We start from the raw sequence: 13,225 nt of genomic DNA, 5'->3' as shown, positions 1-13,225 counted from the left end.
ATGTGAGCTTGTGACACTTATCCAGTAGATTTTGGAGTGCATGGCTAAGGGAAGGACTTAGTAAGTATTGTGGTAATACCTTACGTTATAAGGTATAGGGTGCTTATTGTTCCAATATTTTACTGTGGCATTATGGTCCGCCTTCTGTAAAATCCTTTAGACTCTGCTGTTTGCCCAGAATGCGACCATTGTGGGACTCATATCCTAAAGAACCTGTTTTTTTTCTTTCACTGTTTCACATGTTGATTAAACTATGTAACCAGCACCTTGATGCCTCTGGGTTTTGAGTGCTTTATAAATGGAAAAAATGTATAAAAGTGCAACCTTAGTACAATAGTACCTGAAACAGGTGTTGCGTAACCCCAAGCTTCAGGATGTCTTCATTGAATATTGTGTAAATATCAAGGGTGGGAGGGGCAGGAGAGGTTTATGGTGTGTAGTACTGTTGAGTTTTAAGTGCATGTGTGTTTTGTTTTCATAAAGAAATGTATTTGTGCACATCTAAGTGGAACTCTTAACACATCTTTGTATGTTAATTGTATCTCTACATCAAACTCCTGTCCTCATAAGTCTAAACCTTGTTGCTCAACCTACTCTTCCCCAAGTGTTTGGTTAGACCCAAGTGTAAAACCTTTGCTAATTCCACTAGTTTGGCCCTGCATGCACCCACACCAGTGGTGGTTTTAAATGTATTTACTAATACACTTACTCATTATGTTGGAAAGTGTGAGAAGAAAGATAATGTTAGTTGAGAGACCTGGCTAATTAGAGCGGAGAGTAGTTTGAATAAGTGAATTTGTGGGAACAAAGTGAATGCATGTGCTGGAGCAAATTATTTTTGCACGCTTCACAGATTTGTAGATAATGTGTTGCTGCATGCATGTGGACTGCTCAGCCGTCAATGGATGCGTTATCACCGACCCCTCAAGCTCAGTACTTGGAACATTTTAATCTTGTGTAACCCACTCCACATTCTTCTCAACGCTATTACCACTCTTTGAAAGTATCTCCACATGTATTTCTCCAAAGCCTGATTCCACCTCACGAGATCCCACACCTGCAACTACATCCACATGAACCACATTCCTTTTACTCCAATCTCTTGCCATGTTCTAATGTGACAGAGCTGACCCACCCTGATAATCCTCATTGAGGGCATACAGAAGGGCAACCCCTTCACCCCTGGGGTGCGATCCCGCACTCTGAATAAGATTCCTCTCCACGTTCTTACAACCTGATCAAACGCCACACACAAGTCCATGCAAACTGACTGATTACCACACAACCAGGATGGAATCAACCTGTTTATTTCTAGTCCATTTGTACAATGTGGTATTGAACACCTTAATGCAACAATCCAACAAGTATTCATTCAATTCACAAGAGGTTCATTGGTTGCCATTATTACTAAAGATTTCATTTCGATGTTATTTTACCAACCGTAGTTTTTTCGATTGATTTTTTTATTCATACAAATCCATCGAAAAAACAAATCGAAATATTTTTTAGTTGGGTCCCCCCAAACCTCCCATTCCCCTATGCTGTTAACCCCACCCCACCCCACCTCCAGCCCCCTCCCCACCCCGACTATAACCTTATCCCATCTCCCCCATATATATTTTGATTTTTTTCAATTGTTTTTTTGTTGGCAAAAAATCCATTGAAAATACTACTGTCGGAAAAAGGACGTCACGCCAAAGATTTCATCAGGAAATGTGTCTATATTAACTATGACTTGCAAAAATGTGATGTGAGGACGGAGACTAGATTGCAAAACCAGTCACACAGCCGCTCTCCATTGTACCCAAACTGGGTTGTGAAATAATTATGGAAATGTTCTAAATTATTAGAACCTAATATATAAATGGAACATGGCAAAGTTAAAAAATTGTCAGAGTCCTTGTTGTGTTTCAAAGGATAATGTTTTATCAAGAACAATTCTTTCCAGGCAAAGTCACTAATCGATTCTTAGTGAGGAAGCAGCTAGCACATCTCTTGTTCAAACAGACTTATCGCGCCAATGCATTTCGGAGAGTGTTCTCCTTCGTCAGGGCAAGTCTATATGTAGATGGACAAATATGGTCCAGTAGCTCCTAAAAAACTGTTCAAATATCCATCAGACAATACATCTAGCTCAGACTCAGGGGCACAAAGGGACGCCAACGTCCCTTCGGAACAGACAACTGATGGTTCAAACCGCACGACCAGTCCATCTACTCAAACTCCTTCAACTTCGGCTTTTTTAGGCGCCTGCCCCAAAAGAACCTGCAGGGGGAGGAGGAAATCCAAGGAAGAAACCTCAAACGAGACTACAACTCAGGAAAATGTAGTCATCAATATATCCCACAGAACTTTGAATAAAGCTGAAGAAGATACCCTCCAAAAAGGTTTGAGTTTTGTGCCTACATACAGCACGACATTATTTGACACTAAGATTGAACTATATAAATTTGTAAGAAAGCTCAAACGTAGTCTTTTTTGAAGAACCAAAAACTCTAGAGAGTGTGACAGATGCTCCTGATTTCCAAGAATTCAGAGCTACGAGCGGATTCATAATACCAATCACAGTCCCATCTATCGATATCTTCCAAAAACTGGTAACCAGAGATCTTGAACGGATTAGCTACAAAACTCCCCCTTATAAGAACCTCAAACCCCATCAGTTGAAAATCATCAGGGATCTCTATAGTGACAATAAGATAACGATACGCCCGGCTGACAAGGGAGGTGCCCTGGTCATCATGGATACGGCCGACTATGATGCAGAATGTATCGGGCAACTACAAGATCAAACCATCTATGCACTTTTGAACCATGACCCCACCATGGCTATCAAACAAAATTTGAAAACACTATTGGAGAAAGCTGAGGACCTGAATTGGATCAATGAACACACTCGCAAATTCTTGAATAACAATCACCCTAGAGTTCCAAATTTCTATACACTGTCTAAAATTCACAAGGATTTAACCAAACCCCCAGGAAGACCAATAGTGGCAGGAATGGACAGTATCAATCAACCTCTGGGCATCTATCGACTTCTTCCTGCAACCGTTAATACAGAGCACCTCCACCTACACCAGGGACACCACACATTTCCTACAGGAACTCAAATCCAAAGTTCCTCAACAAGACCATCTCATGTTTACCATCAACATCGAGAGCCTATACACATCCATAACCCACGATCTTGGCACAGAAGCCGTTCAATGACTACTGCTACAAACACCCGTGGTACGAGCACAAAAGGAATTTATATTGACTCTTCTCCAATTTATTGGCGAGAACTCATATTTCCAATACCGCAATCAGTTCTTTCTTCAGATCTCCTGAACATCGATGGGTGCCACCATGGCACCCACATATGCGAACTGCTTTATGCACAAATTCGAACTAGATTATGTATTGAACAAACAAGAATGGAGCCAAAACATTCACTTATGGACACGCTACATCGATGATATTTTTGGAATTTGGATAGGTACAGAAACAACATTCAATTCTTTCTTTGAATACCTCAACAGAATTGATAAACAAGTTCAATTCACCAGCAAAATATCCAGTGATACAATCACTTTCTTGGATGTCAAAATAGAGAAAAAGGGGGGTGGCTACAACACCACCCTGTTCCGTAAAGCGACTGATCGCAATAATCTGCTACACCGGATGAGTTTTCATCAACCCAGTCTACTTAAGAATCTACCCTATAGCCAGTTGCTGTGGGTTAAAAAGATTCAGTGACCCTGAAGACTGCGTAGCGCAACAATCAAAGATGAAAGAGACATTTTTGGCACGTGGCTATAAGAAAGGAAAACTCGACTCAGCATCCCAGAGGGTGAATTTGCTTGATCGTGACACCCTATTATCAGGCACCACTAAAACCAAGAGAGAATTGAAAACACCAGTGTATAGTAACAGAGATTAAAAACACCATCAAGAAACATTGGAACATCTTTAGAAATGACATAAGGGTACAGAACTTATTTGATCAACCACCAGTGTTTGCCATGCAGCGCAGCAGGAATCTGCGAGACGAATTGGTTCGCACAAGACCCCCTTTGAAAGAACCGATTACACAACGAACTGGAACCTTCCCCTGCCTTCATTGTACTAATTGTAATATGGTAATCAAGGGGAATACTGTATACCATCCACGTACAGGCCAAAAGATCTTCCTCCAAACCTTTGGTTCTTGCGATAGCATACACCTTATGTATGGCATAAAGTGCCCATGTGGAAAATATTATGTCAGCCAGTCCACTAGAGCAGCAAGAATTTGCTGGAATGAGCACCGTTCCTGCATCCGGAATGCAAATCCCAATTCAGTAGTGTCTCGTCATTGGATTGAAAAACGGCATAACTTGACACAAATCAGGTTTTTGATCCTTGAAGTACTGACCAAAGTCAACCCACATGAAGATCTGGGCCTGCGGCTCAACAGGAGAGAAACATTTTGGATCGACAGGCTTGGGAGTTTGGTCCCAAACGGTCTCAATGAGGAGAAAAATTATCACTGTTATATTTGAATGTACATGTATCTTTTGATGTGCTTTGGTTGTTTCTCATTTACCTATATACCTACCCTCTTGTATGTCTTTATGCTGTCTCTTTCACTTTTCTTTACATTACTATGATGGTTTCTTTTGTGTACAAGTATTGTTGCCATATGAGTTAAGAAAAGGCACATAGGTCGCAGATCCCGGACATTCTGTCTGGGACCCAAGGTGACACCATGTGATGTCACATCCCGCGACTCGGATACCTCTTGATTACCGATGAACCTACCTATATATTATATATCCATTTCTTTTGTGATTGACTCTAACCGGCTTGCACATGCCAGTTGAGTATTTCTTTTATGTTCATGTTTTTTTTCCAGTTTCTGGATTACACTCATTTTATTTTCACGACCCGTCTATAGTACTTGGTAATTAATTTATTTTGCAATTTGATTCTGAATTACTGTATTAGCAGTGATCAGTCCCCGTTGCACTGTAAACATTGACGCGATACGAGTACGAGGCTTTAACAGCACCGCTACCATGCAACGGCTTTACACAGCGTTGCGATTGACGGACTCGGCGTCGGCCGCAGCTCTGCAAGCAGCACAGACATGACAGGTATGCATTACGCAGCTCTTTTTCACTTTTGAGAATCCAGCACCCAGCGCTGGTACGTTTTTATTGATTCAGACTCCATATCTACCCACAGAACCTTACACGCGTTCCTGCCCTGTGTTGATCTGGCATTCTCCCGAACGCACTTTGTGACTACACGTATGACATTAGCACTGATTCTTTACCGACGGGCTTGCCACTCTTCTGGTAAACGGCATTCTTATTTGATTTGACATTGACCAACAGGCAAACTGTCCTTGATTTTCATTTGTGTGTATGTCTTTTCTGTTTTCTTGTCCTACGGTATTCCAAACCTCACCTGAATCTACCTACGTTTGGTATATTACCATGTTTATTTTTATTTTATTACATTGATTGTTTTCACTGATGTACACTTTATATGTTTGCAATAACATAGACTTGCCCTGAAGAAGAACACTCTCCGAAATGCATTGGCGCGATAAGTCTGTTTAAACAAGAGATGTGCTAGCTGCTTCCTCACTAAGAATCGATTAGTGACTTTGCCTAGAAATAATTGTTCTTGACAAAACATTATCCTTTGAAACACAACAAGGACTCTGACAATTTTTGAACTTTGCCATGTTCCATTTATATATTAGGTTCTAATAATTTAGAACATTTCCATAATTATTTCACAACCCAGTTTGAGTACAATGGAGAGCGGCTGTGTGACTGGGTTTGCAATCTAGTCTCCGTCCTCACATGTTTTTTTGAGTGAGAGTGTCTCCAGACTCATCACAGCCAGCTCCTGAAAAACGTTTTGATTAATTACGAAGCAGAGATTTCTCTTATATATGACTCGATTTGAAGTGAATATACCAGGTGGTGCCCGCTTATTCTTTGTGTGCAAAAATGTGATCACATTCCTTGAGGTCACTTCTGGAATAAACTCTACCTCTGACCATTTTTAACAAGATGTATGCTGAACCTTGTCTTAAGAACAAGCAATTACATGAGCCCAGCTAAATCCGATTCCAGATTGGACCAGGTGTTGCCTGGCATTGGAACCAGTATCAACTTCAGGGTGGACCGGTAGATACACTTATTGTGCCTATTTACACAACACACACTCTGATCACCAATGTCACTTTTTGTTAGGCAAGATTGTATGCAGTACCCTGTGGCAGACTGCACCAGCCTTGTCCTCTTGGTAATAGTTAACCCAACCTTTGGTATAAGCATGTACTACCCAAGTTGTTAGTGACTGAGCAGCCAGGCTCATCTCAAGAGGGGTCAATGTGAGTTATAGGGTTTTTACACAGAGATTCACAGTGACAAGTATCCACATAAAAACTTACTCTCAAGGTTTCTTGATTAAACAATATTTATTAATTTAAGTCAGTTGAATAAGCCTTCTTTAGAAGGGAGCAAATATATGTGACACGATAATGTACTTCATAAATGCCCCCTCTCAGTTTCAATAAATCAGTAGATACCCATTTGGGATGGCACACACACTTCCTACACCGTGAGGTGACTTACATAACTAGGACACTGTGGACATTGATATATCACTGGTACATTTAGAGCAATACTGAGTTTAGTGTCAAAAGGAAAAGGTTTTAGGGAATAAAACAGTGGTTAACACATATTCTTAAGCAGGTAAGTACTTTTTGCACCCTCTAATGCAAAGTAAATTAACCCTTTCCTGGGGAATAGTTAAAGCGCGATGTCTTGCACAATGTTTTAGAAGTCTTTGTAAAAAATGAAATCACTGTAGGGCCACAAGCTAAAAGGCTTGTGAGGGGCAAAGCTGCAAGCAACTCTGCAAAAGCAACCAAGACAAGTCTCAACTGAGAACTAGCAAGGTTACGCAACAAGAGGTAAGACCCCTTAGTTTTACAGTACCTTTGGTTTCAAGGAATTGGCTCCAGCTGGCTTCTGTTCCTGTGTAGGTCTGCAGATCCTGTTGTTCCTGTGCCTCAGTCGTGGGGACAAGAGGGAGGACGTCTGGGGACTCCTGCACTATGAATAGAAGGTCGGTGGCAGCAATGGTCAAACTTCAGATCAGTGGTACTTCGCGGTTTCAGCTCCTTGTGGCTCTCGCAAACAGCACCACCGCGGTTCTTGGATACTTTTGGACTTTCCTTGCATCTGGGATCCAGCACCCTGTTGAGGTGGCTCAGTCTTGGTCAGTCCTGCTTCATGGGAGTCAGGAGGATCTTCCTGGAGTTCAGGTCCGACTTAAAAACAAGATACTGGAATCCGGTGTTCCTCTTCTGGCAATCGGTTCCTGCAGCAGCAATGGAAGTACAGCCAGCTCCGAGAGGATGTCAGACAAGTTCGCTTTGGGGTTGATTGGTCCCACCAACCCAATGGGAGAAGTCGTCCGTTGCAGGACTTCTCTAGTCGAGGCAAATTCGGTGCTTCAGGTGCAGGGCTTCACCGGCCAAACCAACGGTCCAGGAGTTGCAGCAAACATCTCTTCCAAGTTCTTCTTCAGATTCCTTCATCCAGTGGTCGACTCTGCTTTCCAAGCCAAAAGCCTTTCCTGTTACGCAGGTTTCTGCCATTCATTTGCTGCCTCGCTGTCACTCACACAGCAGGGTGGCTGTCCTCCAATGACAGCCAGCCAGCCAATCACCTTTGGGTGCATTCCTGTAACTAAGGGGATTAAACACAGGGCGTTTCGGGCACCTCCCTCACTTCCTGCTCTGCCAGACACGCTGGAGCCAGTAGCAGGCTTCAGCAGTGAAACCCGCCAAAGATAAAATGAACAAAGGGACCAAACCTGGTTTGACGGGCACAGTATCTCAAAAAGGACCTTTCCAACAAGAAATGGAGAAAAAAGAAGACCGGGCCATTTTGACAAAATGGGCACCCATGGGTGCTTTACTGCAGCTGCAATTGCAGGCCACGGTAGAAACACTCAATGGTATTAAAAAGTAAACCACAGCTGCCAGTCATTAATTGAAGAAAGGTTAACATAAGAATGTTACATGAGAAACTAGACAAAGGGGATACTATGTAACCCCTCCTGCACCCCATTGTAAGATAGTGTGTGCTGGGTCTAGAAAAGTTAGAAACGTAAGTAAAGTCAATTTCACTTCACTGCTCTTGGAAACAGTAGTTTAACCAAGAGAAGGTATTTAAACCCCCTGTGCCACTGCACTGAAGGTGCTGTGTGACACAATGTAAAAGGATGATACCTATGGAGTTTGTCAGACTCCAAAACCAAAGGAAACCGTGTTCAAATCAAACCAAAACACCTGGGTGAGTGGGATAAACGGCTCACTCATTCCGGGTTAAAATAAAAAAGGTCCCAAAGTCCAGCAAAAGAGCTGGCGGTCTCTAAGGAGGGAGGAATTAAACACTAAAATGAAAATTCTCCCTAACACCTTTGCATCCATAGCAGACTGCCAACAGCATCCTGGAGGTGTTACTTAGTAATATTGAAGCCTAAATGCCCCTTGTGGGCCAAAGCAATCAGTTTAGCACCCTCAGGGGTACTACCCTGCCTCGCCTACCAATGCCAAAATTGACCTCCATCAATTCACTCCTTACTCTCGCCAAGCACAAATTATACTGCAGTTTATCTGGTCATCCCTCCCTAATGCAACCTTTTGCATCCTTAACCAACTCAGTGATCCGGTCACGTTCATCTTCAATCGTGGCCTAGCCATTACTCTGCTCAGTGTTCTTCTTCCTCTGTACAAACTCTGAACCAATATGCAACTTCCTGCTAACCACCTAGCAATGTACAGTTTGTCCATCCTTGAACCTCCCATGGTAAAAAAATATACAACAACGGATGGTCCAATCTTAAAATAAAAGGTAAACCCCTTGTATATGTCCTATAATAATGGCCTGCCCACTAACACACTAGTGCCCCATGCTTAATTGTAGAATATCTAATTCTATGCCTGTTAGTAGCTGGGATGCATGCACAATTAATACTTCAATCACACACCTGCCTCTGGCACAATATTGCACCAACACAATGCTCACATGCATCTGTTATTGCATATATTTGGCCCAATTGAGAATCGATGGGTTGTTGGGGGATGGGACTATATCATGTTTGAGGTACTCAAATGACATTGATTTTTTTTGACCAAACTTGCAATCTCTCATCAACAACTCTCTCAAATGTGTAGTTTTTGCAACAATTTTATTATTGGCTCCACCAATCCTAGGGAGGGTCATAACTATTTTTTGACTGTGGCGCATTTGCCTCTAGCATGACCCTCATGTTCTTTTTCACATCATTGTCATTTATACAGTGGTACCGAAATTACACACTTGGTGTATCTTAATTTGACATTTCTTGACTACTGCGCTCATTCCCACAATTTCCAGTTTTCTCATGATTTTACAAAAAAGGCAATCATATTCCTTCTCATTTTCTGGATGCATCAAGATATCCTAGAGGCATGTTTCCCTTTAAGCTTCCTGAACACCTTTCCCATAAATGAAAAACTGCTGAAGTAGATGCCAATCTGAATGGCACATGCCTATACTGATAGACATCTGAGTAACAAATAAAGTCCGCAGTCTCGACTCTAGAGATCACTCCACCTGCTGAAAGCCTGATGATAAATCCAAAGTGGAGAACCAACTGTCATTTCCCATGGTGGTCCGCATCATATTTATATTTGGGTAGGGATGGTGGTCCACCCATCTGGCTTTAAGAGCTCTTCAGAGTATACACACGTGTATACATTTATTTGGTCCCATGGTCGGTACAATTGGGGCAAGCCATTTACTAGCCTGGATAATCTGTGTAATTACCCGGAGCGCTTTTCTTTATTGCCTCAGCAACTAAGCAGACTTCATGAACAGCTGGGACAGCCGCTATTTAAAAAGAATCCTGTGCTAGAACCCCTTTAGCTGCCCTATGTTATGCCTCCATTAGTAATCAACCCAATGTTGCGGACACTTAAGGTTTCTTGCATCACCACCAAATCTTTCTTTAAACACCTCTGCTGATATAATAGTGTATGATGAAATGGACTCTAGCAATGTCTTATACCTGTTTAATCCATCAATATTTTGCCAATGGCGACCTATACTGCTCCTCTTTGTCCACCTGCAGTATCACTTGGCTTCATTCCTTGGCCTCTCCCAAGCTCTCGTCATTATTCACTTCTCCTCCTTAGGTTTGACCTTTAAAACCATGGCAAAAGACCCCTGTTGTTGCACTTTCTAAATGAGCACTGGAAACATGTTGATATCCCTTAGTTTATGCTCTGCCTGCATGTTGCAAATCCTCCCTACTTTAACAGGAGCCATCTAGATACCCCACTGCACAACCACACCTCCCCCCACATTTGCTCATTGACATATGTTAGACACTTGGTAGTTAGTTCAACACCCATTTCTCTAGTCAGTTCCTCGTTCACGCCATAACTGGGCCTGGATTTGTTTGTTGAACGTACACATTATTTGGTCTCTGTTTTCCTCTTCATTAACAGTGAAACCTAATTTCATCAACAAAGCCCTTCAATCTTCAACAAAGTTATCAACGGTCTCATTGCTCTTTTCGTTTCTTGAATACAAATTTGACCTCTCCAAGACCACATTAGCTTTCTGGCCAAAGTACTCTTCCCATTTTTTGATGGCTTGTTGAAATTTATTTGCAGGTTCTCTTCCTGCACTTTGAAAGAATTAATGCTTTTTTTAGAGCACCACCAAATTCCGAATTTGACATTGAAGTGGAGGTAAATCCTCAACACAAGAAATGGTGGAATTACAGCTTGTGGTAATTCAACCAAAATCCCATTCTAGTCCTTTGGACTCCAAAAATGGGGATTAACACCGCCCTTCCACTTCGCGTAATCCCCAGGTAAACCCACAGGATCAAGTGGCGTTAACGGTTAACAAATTTGACGGTATTTTGCGTGACTTACTGCTAAATTATAAATAAACTCTTTATGAGGCTGTCTGACCCCAAAGACTGTGATCTGCAGTACCGGCATTTTACGCTGTACCCTGGTTCACAATGCTGTTTAGCTTTATCCTCTGCCGCACTGCCAGCTCACCGTCTCAGCTGTATCAACTGCTGCAGCCACTGCCCTCAGTGCCAATACTGTTCAAGTGGATTGCTGTGGGGTGTTCCCTTGTTGGGAACATTCTGCAAATACCCAAGGGTCCCATGTTAGGTAGTGGAGTCAAATCATGACCCTTGCCTAGTCAATAACCTCAATCCCTTCTCTTTATTATGTGCAAAGTAATATAGCCTTTCTCAGGCTGCCCCGCTGCTTTAATGACAGGCAAATAACCACAGAAATCCCTAGGCATCTGCAGCTTACCTTTAAGAAGAGGGGTAGATTCATCTTGCGCAAGTAGGGTGAGTGAGAATGGATCAGTACTTTTTCATATTCCAATCATGTGCACAGTATAGATCCATATTCTATTTTAATTGAACAAATGTGAAAGTGGACCACACATTGATCACTCATTTAAAGCTGAAACAACTTCACATAAAGGTTAATGTTGGGAAGTTGTTAGGTTGGTGAACATCGCAGTGTGTTTTGGCTTAACATGCTGGGATTAGGTTTACATTTTCTCCTCTTGTGCCCTTGATCGAGCTAAACCTAAGTGCTTTTCAGTTGCTATCATTAAAATCGTAGATTTGTGTAATTATTCAGTGGTGCTAATTCAGCGGACAAAATCAATCTCGCGGACTGCAGCACTTGGGCACTAGCATTTTAACCTAAAAAGATGTTCTTTAAGCTTCTGCTATTTTAAAAATGGTTTCACTTTATTTGTATGTCATCTACTCTATATAACTATTAATATATTAACCACACACTTAGTTTGTAATCCTCTAACTTGAGAACTAAAATGATTAATTTTAATGATGGCATATTTCTGTATCTCAGTTGATGAATATTGTCCGATTTTAATGATACAATACACTTGATTACGATTTTGAATCCATAAACAAAAGGAAACTGAAATAAAATAAATGACTTAAACATTTTCCAATATGGGGTTTTTTATATCTGGCAGGAGACGGGGGCAGTGTAGCCAACCCTCAGCAAACTTTTAATATGAGATAACCTTTTGAGGTAAGACAGTTTGAAAGACTCTGTGACCCATAATATGTGTGTAACCATGTTCTACTGTTGCTGCGAGAGAGAACCTGAAGACCGCACACTCCATCAGAGTCTCACCGATGGGCATTTTGTTGAATTATTTATTAGGGTTCTTTTAGGGATACTATCTGAAAAATAATCACATTGTCATACATACGTGAAGCTCTAACTATTGCCTACAATATTAAATGTTATTCTTGTTTTGTCTGTTTCTGATTGTGGGTTACCTAGGAGAAGGCAAGAAGAAAAACTCTACTGGATTGTAAGGGCCATCCTGCGAGCCCAGGGACCCAGAGCACTGCCCTTGTTCCTGCACAACCAATGCCCATCCAGAAGAGCGCTGCAGGATCGAATGAAGAGAGCGCGGTAGGATCTAATGAAGAGAGCTTGACGGCTGTCAGCCAGCTGCTGAGCGTGGTGCCATGCAAGAACAAACCTCAGCAGGCTGAATGGGAGGAAGTGGTAATCTCAGAATCACACATCTTACATAGTGACTTAGAGGATAAAGGCAGTGCTGCACAGTTGGCCACTGCCACTCTGTGTTCCATCCCACTGACGGAAAAGAGCAGCCCCGGAGCAGGCACAGAGCCACCCGTAGAGAGCGCAGACACTACGAATCAAGTCACAGAGGTCGAAAGTGTTGGACCTGCAATAAGGTGAGTATGGCTGAATCAGTTATCTCTGTGAAACTTTACTGTGACAACACTGCAATTTTAGGTTTTCCTACTGCCATCTCCTCTGGCCCAAATATCTAGCCCAAGTGCACCTTTTTGTGCCCGAACAATTGAAATGAGGCAAAGGTGGGTAGGAACGCCTGGACCTTCTACTAGACCCTACTCCTTGCATTTGAATGATTCATCCTCTAAGGGCAATCACCTGCTGCCTCAGAATAACAAAGGGTCTTCCTACTATGGAAGACTAGAGTGGTAATTTGCGAGCACACAAACTTTACTTCATAGACACATCAAATGTAGTGGGTACCTGTCTGCAAGTGGTGGGTGTTGCTTAATGACAAACATGCCACATGGAGAGCCTATGAGCATCTTC

General features: G+C 42.1%; 1 protein-coding gene across 3 annotated transcripts in view; it reads left to right on the top strand.

The window, feature by feature from the left end:
- HMGXB3 (HMG-box containing 3) overlaps positions 1–13,225 on the top strand; it is a 1,885,602-nt gene that overhangs the window by 595,354 nt on the left and 1,277,023 nt on the right. For all 3 annotated transcript variants that reach the window (XM_069654075.1, XM_069654073.1, XM_069654076.1), the window contains one exon: positions 12,410–12,834. In XM_069654075.1, the coding sequence (XP_069510176.1) occupies positions 12,410–12,834 (425 nt within the window). The remainder of the gene's footprint in view (positions 1–12,409; positions 12,835–13,225) is intronic.

This window comes from Ambystoma mexicanum, chromosome 3q (genome assembly GCF_040938575.1).
Source record: "Ambystoma mexicanum isolate Mex_15411 chromosome 3q, UKY_AmexF1_1, whole genome shotgun sequence".
Taxonomy (NCBI): domain Eukaryota; kingdom Metazoa; phylum Chordata; class Amphibia; order Caudata; family Ambystomatidae; genus Ambystoma; species Ambystoma mexicanum.
The sequence above is the reverse complement of the archived record's forward strand: the minus strand, read 5'-3'. Positions and strand labels throughout refer to the sequence as shown.